The 14,816-nt window shown below is 41.2% G+C and overlaps 2 protein-coding genes across 18 annotated transcripts in view; both read right to left on the bottom strand.

The window, feature by feature from the left end:
• The window catches only part of Slc9b1 (solute carrier family 9, subfamily B (NHA1, cation proton antiporter 1), member 1), a 49,835-nt gene extending 44,180 nt beyond the window's left edge, over positions 1 to 5,655 (bottom strand). For 2 of the 9 annotated variants that reach the window (NM_028946.4, NM_001358057.1), the window contains exons 1-2: positions 5,526 to 5,619; positions 4,875 to 5,321 (exon numbers count right to left, since the gene is read on the bottom strand). In NM_028946.4, the coding sequence (NP_083222.2) occupies positions 4,875 to 4,879 (5 nt within the window). In that variant the 5' untranslated portion in view covers positions 4,880 to 5,321; positions 5,526 to 5,619. Of the gene's footprint in view, positions 1 to 4,874; positions 5,322 to 5,525 lie in introns of all 9 variants that reach the window. The other 7 variants (XR_867240.1, XM_011240253.2, XM_017319776.1 and 4 more) reach the window with 7 other exon arrangements.
• Positions 5,656 to 10,802: 5,147 nt separating this feature from the next.
• Positions 10,803 to 14,816, bottom strand: part of Slc9b2 (solute carrier family 9, subfamily B (NHA2, cation proton antiporter 2), member 2) — a 35,195-nt gene continuing 31,181 nt past the window's right edge. For 6 of the 9 annotated variants that reach the window (XM_006502401.4, XM_030252930.1, XM_006502398.3 and 3 more), the window contains one exon: positions 10,803 to 11,378. In XM_006502401.4, coding sequence (XP_006502464.1) covers positions 11,348 to 11,378 — 31 coding nt within the window. In that variant the 3' untranslated portion in view covers positions 10,803 to 11,347. Of the gene's footprint in view, positions 11,379 to 13,796; positions 14,712 to 14,816 lie in introns of those variants that run through there. The other 3 variants (NM_178877.6, XR_003954430.1, XM_006502400.4) reach the window with 3 other exon arrangements.

Below are 14,816 nucleotides of genomic sequence, written 5' to 3'. Positions count from 1 at the left end.
ACCGTGCCTGCCTGTCTGCTGGATTAGAACTGCCCCACACAGGCAAGACCCTCTGATGTATCTGGGTATACTGTCCTGCTTTTCTGGCTAGCCATATCTTTCCTGCCTGGGCCCGTCACATCAAGCCCTGCAGTCACACATCCTAGGGAAACTGCTGGGAGTTGTGCTCTTGGGGCTGCACGAGCCACATAGAGTCATTAGCAAATGTTCTGCCATGAGATCTCAAAGGATCCCAATAGATTTGACCCACAAAGATCCTTTTCAGGGTAATCCAAAGTGAAAGACGAAGGACAAAGAAACAATTCTAAAAACAGAAATTTACAATCAGTAACACATACATGAGGTAATTTCTACTTGATGAAAAGCAGGTTTACCAGTAGAAATTTTACAGGCCAAGATGACATGTTCATGTCCCTAAGAGCAAAAAGTGGTCAAGCTGGATATGATACACAGCTGCTGTTCCAGCACTTGGAAGACTGAGACAGGAGGGTCACAAGTTTCAGGAGAGCTTGGGCTACATAGCAAGACCCTGTCTCAAAAACAAGCAAATACTGTTAAGAATATTATAATCAGTCAGCACTCCAGAAGTCAAATATTTCTCAGACAACTAAAAACTCAGGAAATTCACTACCACAAGATTGATGTTACTTATGCTCCATACCTCCTAAATGCTTAAGGGACCCTATGTATAGAAATAAAAGGTATATATCATCATTAAAATACATAAAAGTAGACAATGCCTTAGTAAAGGAGACACACAAAAGAGAAAGTTACCAAATCTTATCAATACAGAATACAACTGAACAACAAAGATAACATGAGACAAAGAAAAGAATAAAGGATATGTAAAACAATCAGAAATTGATAAAAGCAAGTCCTTATCCATTGCTCCAAGTTATTTCTGATTGGTAAAAAAAGATGGAGGAGGGGGTTGGAGGAGACCTCAAGGAGAAAGAGAAGAGAGGAGGAGACTCCACGGGTTAAGAGTCAAGAAAACATGGACCTGAGAGCTGGCCAAGTGGAGTTAAGAGCAGCCAAGATGAAACATAGTAAGTAAAAACTCCGGAGTTATCAATAGGAAAGTAGATTCTAACAGCATAGAGGATAGATATCTGCCCAGCTCTAGTGCCTATTAAGGCTTATTTAATCCCACTCCTTCTAATAGCTGGTATTACAAACTGTTTAGAGTAATTAATTAATGCAAGTTAATAGTCAATAAAACTCGTAGGCATGTTTGCCACTAGTCTGGATTATCACAGGAATATACATCCTGGGTTGTACAGATAATAGGTAGCTGGAGACAGGCATTCTTTGCTTGTTCAGCTATGCTATGAATAAATATATGGTCCCAAAAGAGATCCACAGAATATGACATTTAAGGTTATTTTATTATTAAAGATCTTGTAACTATGAGTCAGATTTGCTCCTGACGGTACCACCATTCCACTTCAAAGATGAGGATGAGTATCAATACCTACATGTGGAGTTTCTTCAACTGTGGCAAGCTAGCCACTGGGCAAGAAGTGCCCTAAGTTTATCTGAAGGCAAAATGCTGTCCAAAAGGCCAAATGGATGCAGGATACTTGACTGCTAAATTCTGCCAAGACAAGATAAGCTAGTCCTTCATAATTCCTGCCAAGACAGAATAAACTAATCCTTGATAAGTCCTGGTTCTCTTAAGGTCTGTCAGATGTTCTGGGCCAGAAGGCTGCAGATAGAAGCTCCAATATCATAAGGAATATTAAAGACTGTCCCCCGGGTAGGCTATCTCGGTCATTTCTATGATTTTTGGAAGCCAGGTCCCTGCGCTTCCTACATATAATATTTATTCCTTTTCAGATCTCTGATGTGGTTAAAGACTAGATAGTTATAGTCTCACTATTAAACTTAAATTGTTTAGTATTTAAGATATTCTTAAGATGGTAATACAAGTTAAGATTAAATACAATATTCTAACTCACCAAGATAGGATAGATGATAAAATACTTTATCTAAACTGCCAAACATAATGGACTATACATTATACATACATATCATACTTCATAATTGTTATAACTATATCCAATTTATATCTGAGGGAAAAGGAGCCTTTTATTGGACTAAAAAGGAGAACTGTTGATGGTTGGTCTTTTGCTGTGTATTGTAATGCTAAGTGCAGGCCTGAAGACCTGGTTGCACCAGAGACAAAGGAGTCTGCACCTAGACCCAAGTGACCCTATGTGACCTTGACCCAAGTTATTTCTGAATGGTAAATAAAGATGCCTACAACCTATAGCTGGGCAGAATTGAGATAGACGGGACTTGGTGTTCAGAGAAGGGGTGGAGATGGAGGAGACAGAGAAGAGAGGAAAAGAGGAGAAGACACTATGAGTTGGGTGTCAAGAAAACATAACCCTGAGGCCAGCTGGAGCCTAGAGCAGCTCAGATGAAACATAGTAAGTAATAACTCAGTGTTATTGATATAAATATGGATTCTAACAGCATAGAGGATAGGTATCTACCCAGCTCTTCTGCTGATTAAGGCTTATTGTAAATATAAAGGTTGTGTGTGTCTTTTATCTGGAAACTAAATGGTCAAAGGCAGGGTAGAAACCCTGGATCAGAACTAAAAATTTCTACAACAGAGGAGTTTTAACTTTTTTAGATTTATTTTTATTATTTTAAGCTATGCTGTATGTATGTGTATCTTCATATGGGTTTGTGCATGTGTGTGCATCTGTCTGCAGAGGCTAGAGATGTTAGGCTTCTCCTAGAGCTGGAGTTGTTCTGACATGAGTGACCAAAACAAATATGCATAATTACAGCCATCTCATGTTCACCAAAGATACTGTACTGGCTGGGTTTGAGTGTCAACTTGACACAGCTGGAGTTATCACAGAGAAAGGAGCTTCAGTTGAGGAAATGCCTCCATGAGATCCAGCTGTAAGTAAGGTATTTTCTCAATTAGTGATCAAGGGTGGGAGAGCACCTTGTGGGTGGTGCCATCCCTGGGCTGGTAGTCCTGGGTTCTACAAGAAAGCAAGCTGAGCAAGCCAGGGGAAGCAAGCCAGTAAGAAACATCCCTCCATGGCTCTGCATCAGCTCCTGCTTCCTGACCTGCTTGAGTTCTAGTCCTGACTTCCTTTGGGGATGAACAGCAATGTGGGAAGTATAAGCTGAATAAACCCTTTCCTCCCCAACTTGCTTCTTGGTCATGATGTTTATGCAGGAATAGAAACACAGACTAAGACAGATACCAAACACACTCACTGGAGAAAAGACAGTATCTACAACAAATGGTGCTGAGAAAACTAGATGTCCACAAGCAAGTAAAAGAATGAAATTAGGTCTGTGTATATAATCCTGCACAAAACCCAAAAATCACTAAATTAAATGTGAAGCTGGAAACACTGAAACCATCAGAAGAAAACAGGCAAACCCTGCAGGATACAGGTGGGGAAAGGCATTCTGAACAGGACCCCATTTGCCCAGGAACTAAAGCCAACAATTGATAAGGGAGACCTCATAAAACCAAAAGGCTTCTGCATAGCTAAAGAAACAATTTTGTGAAGAGGAAGGCCACTGAACTGGAATCAGTCTGCCAGCTATACATCTGACAGAGGATTAATATATAAAGTAAAAAAAAAGAAAATTAACCCATTCAAAAATGGGTTTGGGATCTGAACAGAGAGTTGTCAAAAGAAAAATAAAAAAGAAAGTTCCTATTTTCCCACATCTTCTCCAGCATTTATTGTTTCTGTTTGTTTACTTTTATCTTTGCCATTCTGACTAGGGGTATGATGAAATTGAGTGGCTTTGCTTTGTTTTGCATTTCCCTAATTACTAGGGATGATGAACATTTTTGAGATATTTCTTAGCTATTTACTCCTCAAATAGGAAGGAAGCTTTCAGGTCAGAGCCAGATCAGGTCCTCAAGGCACTGCGCTTGAAGTACATGGAGTCTTCAGCAACAGGGACTCAACTTCCACCTCTGGGATGCAACCACAGGCAAGAGCAATCGCCTGTGGTGTTTTGGAAGTCTCTTGGTCAACACCAATCAATAACTTAAACAGAGGGCTTCTCGTGCCTGCTCTTGCAGTTAGCTCAGGGGAAAGCACTGCTATCCCAGATGGGAAATTTATATATATGCATATATATATATATATATATATATATATATATATACACACACACACACACACACACACACACACATACATACATACATACACATACATGGGCACACTTATATTAATTAAATGTAGTTTGAGGTAGATAGAGGATATGATGGTGTATAAATTTTCCCCTGATTACTAGGATTGAATCAATTTTTGAATTGCAGGTCCTCATCCTTACACTGAAAATGTTACATGCTCACTGAGGCATCTCTCCAGCTGCTACCTTTTTTGGAGCCAGGGCCTCTCATTGAGGGGCTCACCCACTGGTTAGAATGGCTGGCCACCTGCCTTTATCCTGGCAGTGCTAGGATTATAGACACAGCCCATGATGCCTGGCATATGTAGGTGACAGGGTTCCAAATTCAGTTTCTTTTGTTTGTACAACAGATGTTGTTTGTACAACATCTTCCTAGCTTCTGTATGTACCTCTTACAGGCATGGTAACAATGAAAATGGAAAATGAATTTCCCACATGCAATAGTAAGGTTTTTTGTTTTGTTTTGGGGTCCTTTTTCGGTACTGTTGCACAATGACAGGTGGCCTTCCTAGGTGCTAAGTGCATATCTCCATCAACCAATCTGATCTTTCACAGGGTATGAGGTACTATATGAAAAAGTATTCATGTCACCAGGCTCTGTTTCTAACTATTAAACATACAACAACAGAAGGACAATTATTTAGCATTCTTTTTGCTGGTATTAAAATTTCTTAACCTACCTCATCTTTCAGGAGTTTGTCTGCAGTCTTAAGATATCTTACGTTTCAGCAGGGAACTTTAAAACCTAAAGGTGACAAGCTTTTATGGCATCTTAATAGGGAAGAATTCCAAGAAGAGCGCCACCACAGAGCACGGTCAGGACTCAGGAGAGCGCAGTGTCTGACACACTGTGTGTGCAATTACAGCCCTTAATCCTTAAAAAGCATTGGTGTTGAGTGCTTGTCCGCTGCGATAAAGCCAAGAGGAATCCTGGTCAGGGGTGTGGGGGAAGGAATGAGAGCCTTCCGAAAATCAGAGACCAATCCTGGAACACATCTGCAATTACAGGTGCACGTGAAGGTTCACCTCTCCGGATTCACGATTTGTACAAATACCATCTGCCCAGTGGGTTAATTTTGCTGTCAGTCGTGATGGAAAGATCTCTTCTTTCTTATTTGCAAGAACTGCTGAGAGAAGGAAACAACAGAGGCTTGCATTGAGGGAGGAAAGAAACCAGGAAGAGATGGAAGAGGGCTTCCAGTACGATGGAGCCATGTGAGAGCGCTCCCTTAAAGGGAAGGGAGGAGGCCTTCCTTGGCTAAGGACAGGGAGGTGACAGCAGGAAGGTACCCAAGGGCCTGGAGCAGAAGAATGGAGAAAACTGGGCGTACCTACACTTCCTTTAGCAACTCTCACCCGCTCAGGGACCAGCAACCGTCGTCGCGTGCAGGAGGTCAGGAGAGCCAAGGACCCAACCTCCAGGACGGAAACTGGGCTGGGATTTACCGGAAGCAGAAGGGCGGGGCGGGGCGGTGCTCTTAATGGACTTCCTGTCTAAGAACTTTTTTTTTTTTTCTTTCTTTTCATAGTAAACGTGGCAGGGTCTCTCAAATGCTTAATCACATGGATTTTATGTTAATATTTTAGTCCTACTTCAAGGCCAATGTCTTTTCATTTTGTTTTGTTTTTAAAACAGGTTTCACAAGCAGCCTGCTTCAGTCTCCCAAGGCCTGGGATTATAGGTGGCTTCACCATATTAGGATTATTGGCTTCAAACATAACTCTTGATCAAGTGGTTATAACGATCACTGTTTTCATTTATTTATCTTTCTAGTTAGTCGAATTACATAGGAATTCTTAGGCAGTGCCAACAACTCCCCTCTGTCAATACCCAACACACGTCCCTGAAGAGCAGGTAGAGTGTTATTTACAAACACGAATTGATAGTTAAAACGAAACATTTGAGAGCATCATGTAATTGTGATTGTCCTAAACATGACAGTCAAGACTTAACATGCTATACAATATATGCTGTATGTGGGAATTTATATAGTTTTTTTTTAAACTAACAAAACCTATTTCCCATAATCGTGGATGGCAAGGTGTGTATTTGAATTCAGAAAGGCACTGTAAAGAGAAAATGATGTAAAATGAAATGTTAATCCTGTAGAAAGACAAACAAACACTTAGATTGAAGGAAACATCTAAAGTCTTTACTTGAAACAATGTTTACTATGTCTACTGTTCATCCTCATTGGGGTCTGGAACTACATTATTACATTTCTAGTGTGAAGGCAGACTTGCAAACAAAAAAAATTTTTTAAAGATTTATTCATTATATCTAAGTACACTGTAGCTCTCTTCAGACAGCACCAGAAGAGGGTGTCAGATCTCATTATGGATGGTTGTAAGCCACCATGTGGTTGCTGGGATTTTAACTCAGGACCTTTGGAAGAGCAGTCAGTGCTCTTAACCGCTGAGCCATCTCTCCAATCTGCAAACAAAGATTTTAAAGTGCAAAAATAATCATTGAAGGGCCGTAAGATAAGCCATTAGATTCTGTCCTTTCTCATAGAGACTCCACTCAGGGCCCTTAATCTCCTGGTTTGCAAACTCTCAGAAGAGACTTATAAATTAAAACTTGAAATGAGAGTATAATGATAAAGGCCAAGCAGGAGCCCCATGAGGGACAGGTGACATAGAGAAATAGAAAAAAAAAAAACTAATCTCAGAGCAGAAAGTCCTGGGATGAGTAGTGTTCACAGGGGATATTGTAGCCTTGGCCTGACAAATACCTCCCTCCTCATTCTTTCTGGAACCCACACGTCTCTACCCATGTGGTCCATATGAGGCTGTGTCCCTTCCCCGTGCTCTGACCATGCTTCAGAGATAAGGACAGCTCAGGCAGTGGGGCCAGCGTCTTCCCTTTGTCACAGAGAAAATGTTACACAGGAATGTTAACTCCTACCTAGTGAGTAGAAATCACTGTGAAAGGGTTCTTAAGTCTGGACCAAAAGTAAAAAATAAAAATTTGTGACTCCCAGGAAAAAAATCTAAAGGAGAATTAAGTGGCACAGAGCACAGCACGACCTCACTATGAGAAGAAAATGATCCAACTGCAATTTGATAACCACGTCATTGGCATATCTGGATGTAAATATTTTCCTGCAAGCTAGGCCAATAGAGCCCCCTGTTTAAAAACAGAAAAGCTTTCCTTCTCAGCACCAAGTGAGTGCTTAGTAATTGCCCCATAAAGACCCTCACACCTGAACTGGACCTGAAAGATCTTCTGTGCAATAACAGATGTTTGGGGAAATGATTCTGCATCCTTCAGATTACGAAAAAAAGGACATAGCACAAATTCATGGTTTTCATTAAAAGAAATGCTATACTAATAAATTATTATTCAAGAAGATAGGCTCAGATATTCACAAAACTAATTGAAGTGCATGATTTCTCAACAGAGGCAGTGAAATGCTTTAGTTATTTTTAAAATTATGTTCATAGAAATATTTTAAATATAAATACTAAATGACTTTGTACTAGAGAAAGTTCAATAGAGGTATTAATAATTTGCTTGTGATATTGAGTATTGGGGATAGCAAAATAAAGGAAGTGTCCTGAAACAGTATGCCTTTCCAAGTCACTGAAGGTCACAGGTCAATAGGATAATAGAAGTTGGGAACATATTTTGAAACTCCTAAGCCCTTCTGGTTCAGGCATACTCTAATCTCAGAGCTGCATTCTGAACTCCTGGAGGATGGAAATGGTATGTAATTCACATTTGTATCTCCTGTACCTGCTTAGCTCAGAGAAGACTTGAAGATGTCTGCTGAACCTTCAAACCTTTCATTCAGAAATGAATCGGTAATCCAGCACCCACGAGAGGACCATGCAGCACCTGTGTCTGCTAAGGGGCAGGGCCATCTCAGAGGGAAAAAAGTAGACCTGCGCCAGGCTTCTGCTCCACGATGTCTGCTGGTGCTGGTTTCTTGCTGGGATGCTAAAGCCCCTTGCCATTAATGTATTGGTGCAGTGAATCTCACATGAGTCTGGAGCAAGTCAACAATAGTAAGACAAGAAGCTGATGCCGGGCAAGTAAAAAAGTCACAGCTCCTTCAGGCATGATGGCTCAAGTCTTTAATCTCAGGACTCAGGAAGCAGAGGCCAGGGATCTCTGTGACTTACCAGCCAGTCTGGTCTACGTAACAAATTCCAGGCCAGCCAGAGCTATAAAATGAGGCTCTGCCAATACATACATACATGCATACTATAATCTCAGCTCAAGTTCTTTGAACAGGCACAATGCTGTCCAGTGTATATATCACACATATCGGATGATTTGTGGCCTCTTGAGGACTTTCTGAAACTTTGAGGACTAAAACAAAAACAAGGCAAACCCTGTCCTAACTAGCAGTAACACACGCGCATAGCACACTCCGCTACTACCACCTGGTTCTTCACCTCTCCCTGCTCACATATGCACCACTGGACTCCACTCTACGCCACCAGGCAGAATTTGGTTTGAAAGACTTTACTGAGAATTTTTTATCATCTGTGTTCACCAAGAAGAATGACTGATAATTCTTCTCCCTCTCCCTTTCCCCTAAGGACTGGATTCACACATGATGTCCAGCATTCTCCCAGCTAAGCTGCATCCCCAGCCCCACCCCTCTTATTTTTATCTGTCTGTCTATCTGTGTATCTGTCTATCTGTCTTGCTATGCTTTCTATTTTCTTTTAAAAACATGTCTTCTTCTTTTTTTAACAATAGCTGAGTAGTACTGTATAGAGGTTTATCTGTTCACCTATGGAAAGATATTTTGATTGTTTCTAAGTTTTGACAATTATGAATACTAGAGACGCTCGAGAATAGTCCTTTTGTATATGCACATTTTTAGCTCCTTTGAGTAAATACTCTTGAGCCAACCTCTACTAAAAACCATCAACTTGCTCTCAAAATGGCCACATCATTTGGCATCACATCAGCATGAGGGTGCCTGTTGACCACATCCTTGCCGAGTTTACCATTTACAAGTGGTTTAGATTCTGCCCATTCTAACATCAGAACATGATAAGTACGGGACAGTGTTTTTATTATTTAGTTCGTAACTCTCTAGTGACATGTGATCATCTTTTCTGTCATGTATGTACCTTCTGAGAGTGAGGTATCTAATCCATTCTCACCCCAGACTGTTTTTATTTTTTAACTCGTTTATCCAGTCTTTAGAAAAACCCTTTGTATGTTCATTGCATATGTGCCTATTGCTCAGCCCAGGCCAGGGTCTCTGGAGAGCAGAACTGAGCAGTAGGAGTCTGTGTCTGTTTAATCCTGTGGCTGCACTTTTGGTTTGTCTGTAAAAAGCCATTGCCTACCTAATGGGACACACGCTTCTCCTGTGTTGTCTTCTTTGTTCTGGTTTACATTTATGTTTATCCTAAGAGACATATTTTGTCTCCTAGAGACATAATATGTCTCTTAGGATGGGCTCTTGCTAAGTGGGCCAGACAGGTCCTGGGCTGGAGAACACGTGCCACCCTCCACCTCAGCCTCCTGAACATGTGTGCATTGTTACTCCTGCCTTATGAAATGCTGATGGGTGTCCAGCATCAATATTTGATAAATTGACCTCTCTCCACTGAGGTACCTTTGTCCTTTTAAAAAGATCCCAGGCTGTCTTTGACTGTGTCCATCTGAAGGCTATTTTTCTGTCTCGTATGTTTTAATGATCTTTCTGTCTATATGTTTTAAAAAAATGTGTGTTAAAAGTGTAAAAAACATTGTACAGGTGATTTTAACCATATTATAATGGAAGAAGACGCATAACATACTGTCTAATTATGTCTTATCTCAGAGAACTTATCTCTGTAGTGGAAGAAACACATTTAGAATAAATTAGAATGGGAACTCTGTGTCAGACACATCATATATGAGTGCATAGAAACACTGATCACCTCCAGCTATTTTAACAAACCAAAGATCATCTGGAAATGAGGTAAGAATTGCTTAACAACAGTACTTTAGATCGATTCTATTAACTCTTCTTGTTCTACCAGAAAATAACCCCCAAAACAATGGCAATAACAAAAAAACAGTCCTTTGAGCTGATTTATATTATACTGAACTGAAAAATTTAATTGGGGAAATTTCTATAGCTGTGTTTTATTCTTCCCTAAGAAACAGCATTTCTCTTATTTTAAATCCCAGGATCTCCTACTTTTCACACTCTTTCTACATTCTCAGTTCTTGTTAAAGTTCAGCACTTAAAAATTTTTTAATTAAAAATGTTTTCTCATATATATGTGTGTGTCTGTGTGTGTGTGTATGTATGTGTGTGTCTCTGTGTGTGTGTGTGTGTGTGTGTGTGTGTGTGTGTTTGTGTGTGTGTGTGTGTGTGTGTGTGTGTATGTGTGTGTGTATGTGTGTCTGTGTGTGTGTATGTCTGTGTGTGTGTGTATGTGTGTGTGTCTCTGTGTGTGTGTATGTGTGTGTCTGTGTGTGTGTGTATGTGTGTGTGTATGTGTGTCTGTGTGTGTGTATGTCTGTGTGTGTGTGTATGTGTGTGTCTGTGTGTGTGTGTGTATGTGTGTGTGTGTGTGTCTGTGTGTGTGTGTGTCTCTGTGTGTGTGTGTATGTGTGTGTGTGTGTGTGTGTGTGTATGTGTGTGTATGTACATTGGCCTGTGACCTGCACCATTACTTTTCCTCTTCTGGTCCCTCCTACTCCCTTCCCCTCTTCTTTTCATACACAATTTTACTTTTATTTTCATTCCACATAGGTTAAAAAGAAAAAAGAAAAAAAAACAGAAAAAAAACCTACTACGTTGGATGCTTATAAAAATACAACATAGCTCCATTTAAAAAAAAAAAAACATTGCTTTTTGATATACAACAGAGTTCCAATTTAAAAAAAAAAACATTGCTCACTGATATGAGAAAATTTTTAAATACTATAAGAAGAAATGTATCAAGATTTTAACAAAATCGTGAATGTTTTATTTGTCCAAATTACTTTCTCTCACTTTCTGAAGTAACCTGTCCTCCGGTCTTTCTGAGGAAGTAAACACCTGAGGTACTGTTAGCAGCGTAAAGCTTTCTAATTTGTTTGCTTATGAAATTCCACGGGAAGTTTTCTTCTGAGTCAAAGGGAAGTAAAGTTGTCCCGGTTGTTGGAGGGCCAAAACCTTTGGGTTGGGATGGTAAACATGGTCCATCAGGCTTCCGTAATGGAATCCTCAGGCTTCCTAAAATAGATGAAAACAACTATTATTGGAGAAGGCCAAAGTACTTAGAAGGACAAGGGCATTCTCTACCTTCCTCCTGATACAAAACAGCTTTTACAGCTGAACATTATATTGTTCTTTACACATCTATTTATTTATTCTGTATTGTGTGTGTGCACACGCTCATATGTACTCGCATGCCACCGTGTGGCCTACGGAGGTCAAAGGACAGCTGGATGGAATGGTTCTCATCTTCTGACATATTGGATCCAGCATCAAACTCAGGTTGTCAGGCTCCGGAGCGAGCACCTTTACTTCCTGGCCTACCTTGCTGGTCCACCTACCTCGCTAGTCCTGCTTCTTTTTAAATTAATCATTACAGGTCTGTTTTGCCTTAGATTTAAACTTATCGATCCCCTAATGGCCCATATACTAAAGGGCTGGTCCTGCTGGGAGGTGGCAGAAGCCATAAGAACGGGTCCTGCTGGGAGGAGTTAGATCCTCTAAGATGTACCCCGGAAGGGATTTGGCAACCCAGGCCCACTTTTCTCTCATTTTGGTTACTGGCCAGGAGGTGAGCAGCTTTCCTTTACCTCAAACTCCACGCCACACGCCCTCCTCTCTCCCAGGTCCAAAAGCAATGGCTCTAACTCGCCATTTTATAGCTATAACTTAAGATTTCTTCCTTAGAAGTTGAGTGTTTCAGGCATTGTGTGACAGCTATGAAAACCCAACCAATACAAGGTCTAATTTAAATTGCAACATTGTTGCAGAGACCGAGAGAATGTATCTTTTTTATTATAATACTGTTCTGTCTTCAGCTTGATGTAGATGTGCTTGCTTATGAAGATTGAAAGTTGTTTTCTGCTGAGTCCTGCATAGTCTGGAAGGGACAACATGACAGTTTCCGGCCACTGGAGCAGAGCCAGCAGGACATTGGCCTCCTAGAGAGCTGATGGTTGTGTGGGCGTGGTGCTGGCTTGTATAGTAATGTACATAATTTACTTCATGTTCTTCTTCCAGGAAATATTCTCCCTGCCAGGGTTATCAGGCATGTCCTCCCTGTCAAGGTTAATGACCCCCTGATAATCAGAGACCGAAAGAGTTTGGGAGGCAAGGGTGTGTCTTAGCAAAATGGTAAATGTTGTGACCTTCAGGCATAGTCCTTAAGGTCATGGGAAAGACTTCTAAAACCATGAGTCCAAAACAAGATTTCTCAACTATTTAAAATATAAGGATGCAATATGAAATATGAGGGGCTTCAGAGACCTAGAAGAACTAAGGCAGCTGCATTAGGAGACAGTTTATCAGAACGATATCAAGGAAAGAGATAAAGAGATTTTTGGAGAAAGAGGAACTCCTCCATTGTTGGTAGGATTGCAAGCTGGTACAACCACTCTGGAAATCAGTCTGGCAGTTCCTTAGAAAATTGGACATAGTACTACCTGAGGACCCAGCTATACTACTCCTGGGCATATACCCAGAAGATGCTCCAACATGTAATAAGGGCACATGCTCCACTATATTCATAGCAGCCTTATTTATAATAGTCAGAAGCTGGAAAGAACCCAGATGTCCCTCAACAGAGGAACGGATACAGAAAATGTGGTACATTTACACAATGGAGTACTACTCAGCAATTAAAAACAATGAATTCATGAAATTCTTAGGTAAATGGATGGAAATAGAAAATATCATCCTGAGTGAGGTAACCCAATCACAAAAGAATGCACAAAGTATGCACTCACTGATAAGTGGATATTAGCCCAGAAGCTCAGAAAACCTAAGATACAATTCACAGACCACATGAAATTCAAGAAGAATGAAGACCAAAGTGTGGATACTTCAATTCTTCTTAGGAGGGGGAACAAAATACCCATGGGAAGAGATACAAAGTGTGCAGCAGAGACTGAAGGAAGGACCATCCAGAGAAATGCCCCACCCAGGGATCCATCCCATAGTCACCAAAACCAGACACTACTGTGGATGCCAACAAGTGCTTGCAGATAGGAGCCTGATATAGCTGTCTCTTGAGAGGCTCTACCAGTGCCTGATACATACAGAGGTGAATGCTCACAGTCATCCATTGGACTGAGCACAGAGTCCCCAATGAAGAAGCCAGAGAAAGTACCCAGAGAGCTGAAGGGATTTGCAGCCCCATAGGAGGAACAACAATGTGAACTAACTAGTATCCTCCCTCAAAGCTCCCTGGGACTAAACCACCAACCAAAGAGTACAGACGGAGGGGCCCATGGCTCCAGCCACATATATAGCTTTGTTGGACATCAATGCGGGGAGAGGCCGTTGGTCCTGTGAAGGCTGGATATACATGTGTAGGGAATGCCAGGACAGGGGAAGTGGGAGTGGGAGGGTTGGTGAGAAGGGAGATTTGGGGTGGGATAGGGGGTTTTTCAGAGGGGAAATGAGGAAAGGGGATAACATTTGAAATGTAAATAAAGATAATATCTAATTTAAAAAAAAAAGCAAGAACAAGATGCCATCCAGCTAAGTTTATTGCTTGTGCTTACAGGCAGACTCCTGAGATCCAGGTCAGCCTGGGACAGAACAAGTTTAGGCCAAGGCATGACAGCAGTGGTGATCTCAGAGCCGGGATCCAGCCAGCTAGTTAATTGTCTGTGCTTACAAAGGCAGGCAGATCTCTGAATTCATTGCTGTGTCAAAAATGTACTTGCTGTCTTTTTCTAGAACTCAAGGGGCTAAGGTCATAAAATGCTGATAACCAAAGGGGAACCTTGAGTGGATGATTGAGCTGATATGGAAACAAAAGCCTGGGCTTTGGTCTTCCAGAGCTGAGCTGTCTGGAAAGCCAGCAGGAGCAGAATACCAGGCTGTCAGCTTGTACCCCACAATTGAGTTGTTTCCCAAACACCCCTTCTTCAGGACCCCTCCCTGCCCTTCGGAGCTGAGGCTGGCCCTTGGCAGTTTTCTCCCTTGTTTTTAAAGATTAGAGCCAGTAAGATAACTCAGCAGGTAAGCACTTGAATTGCATCCCTACAATTCATTCACTTGGTGAACTGTCAGCTGTTCTCTGACTGCCACACTCATCCTGTGGTACACACACACACATACACACACACACACACACACACACACCAAATAAATGTAATAAAAGAACTTTAAAAAAAAAAGATTACGTAAGGTTATTGTAATGGGATCAAGAAAATCTTTGTTCTTTTTGGACTGGTAGTTGTTTCGTGAAGGAAGGACAAAATGACCTTTGGGCAAAAGCTGGGAAGATGGATCTTTTGCAGGGGTATGCTACAGAACTCTGCCAGAAGACAGTCCTGTGCTCCAGAAGTGATGGACTCTTAGGGATGTAGATGCTTTAGTTCTCTGTAAGGAAGATGAGGGGCTCATCAGGAAGTGGAGTTCAGGTGAGTTAGTCAAATGCATGTGTTAAAAACACAGTATTGGGCATGCACGTTGTTTTAGTAGGTA

Source organism: Mus musculus, chromosome 3, assembly GCF_000001635.26.
Source record: "Mus musculus strain C57BL/6J chromosome 3, GRCm38.p6 C57BL/6J".
Lineage (NCBI taxonomy): Eukaryota > Metazoa > Chordata > Mammalia > Rodentia > Muridae > Mus > Mus musculus.
Note: the sequence above shows the minus strand (reverse complement) of the source record. Positions and strands in the feature narration are given on the sequence as shown.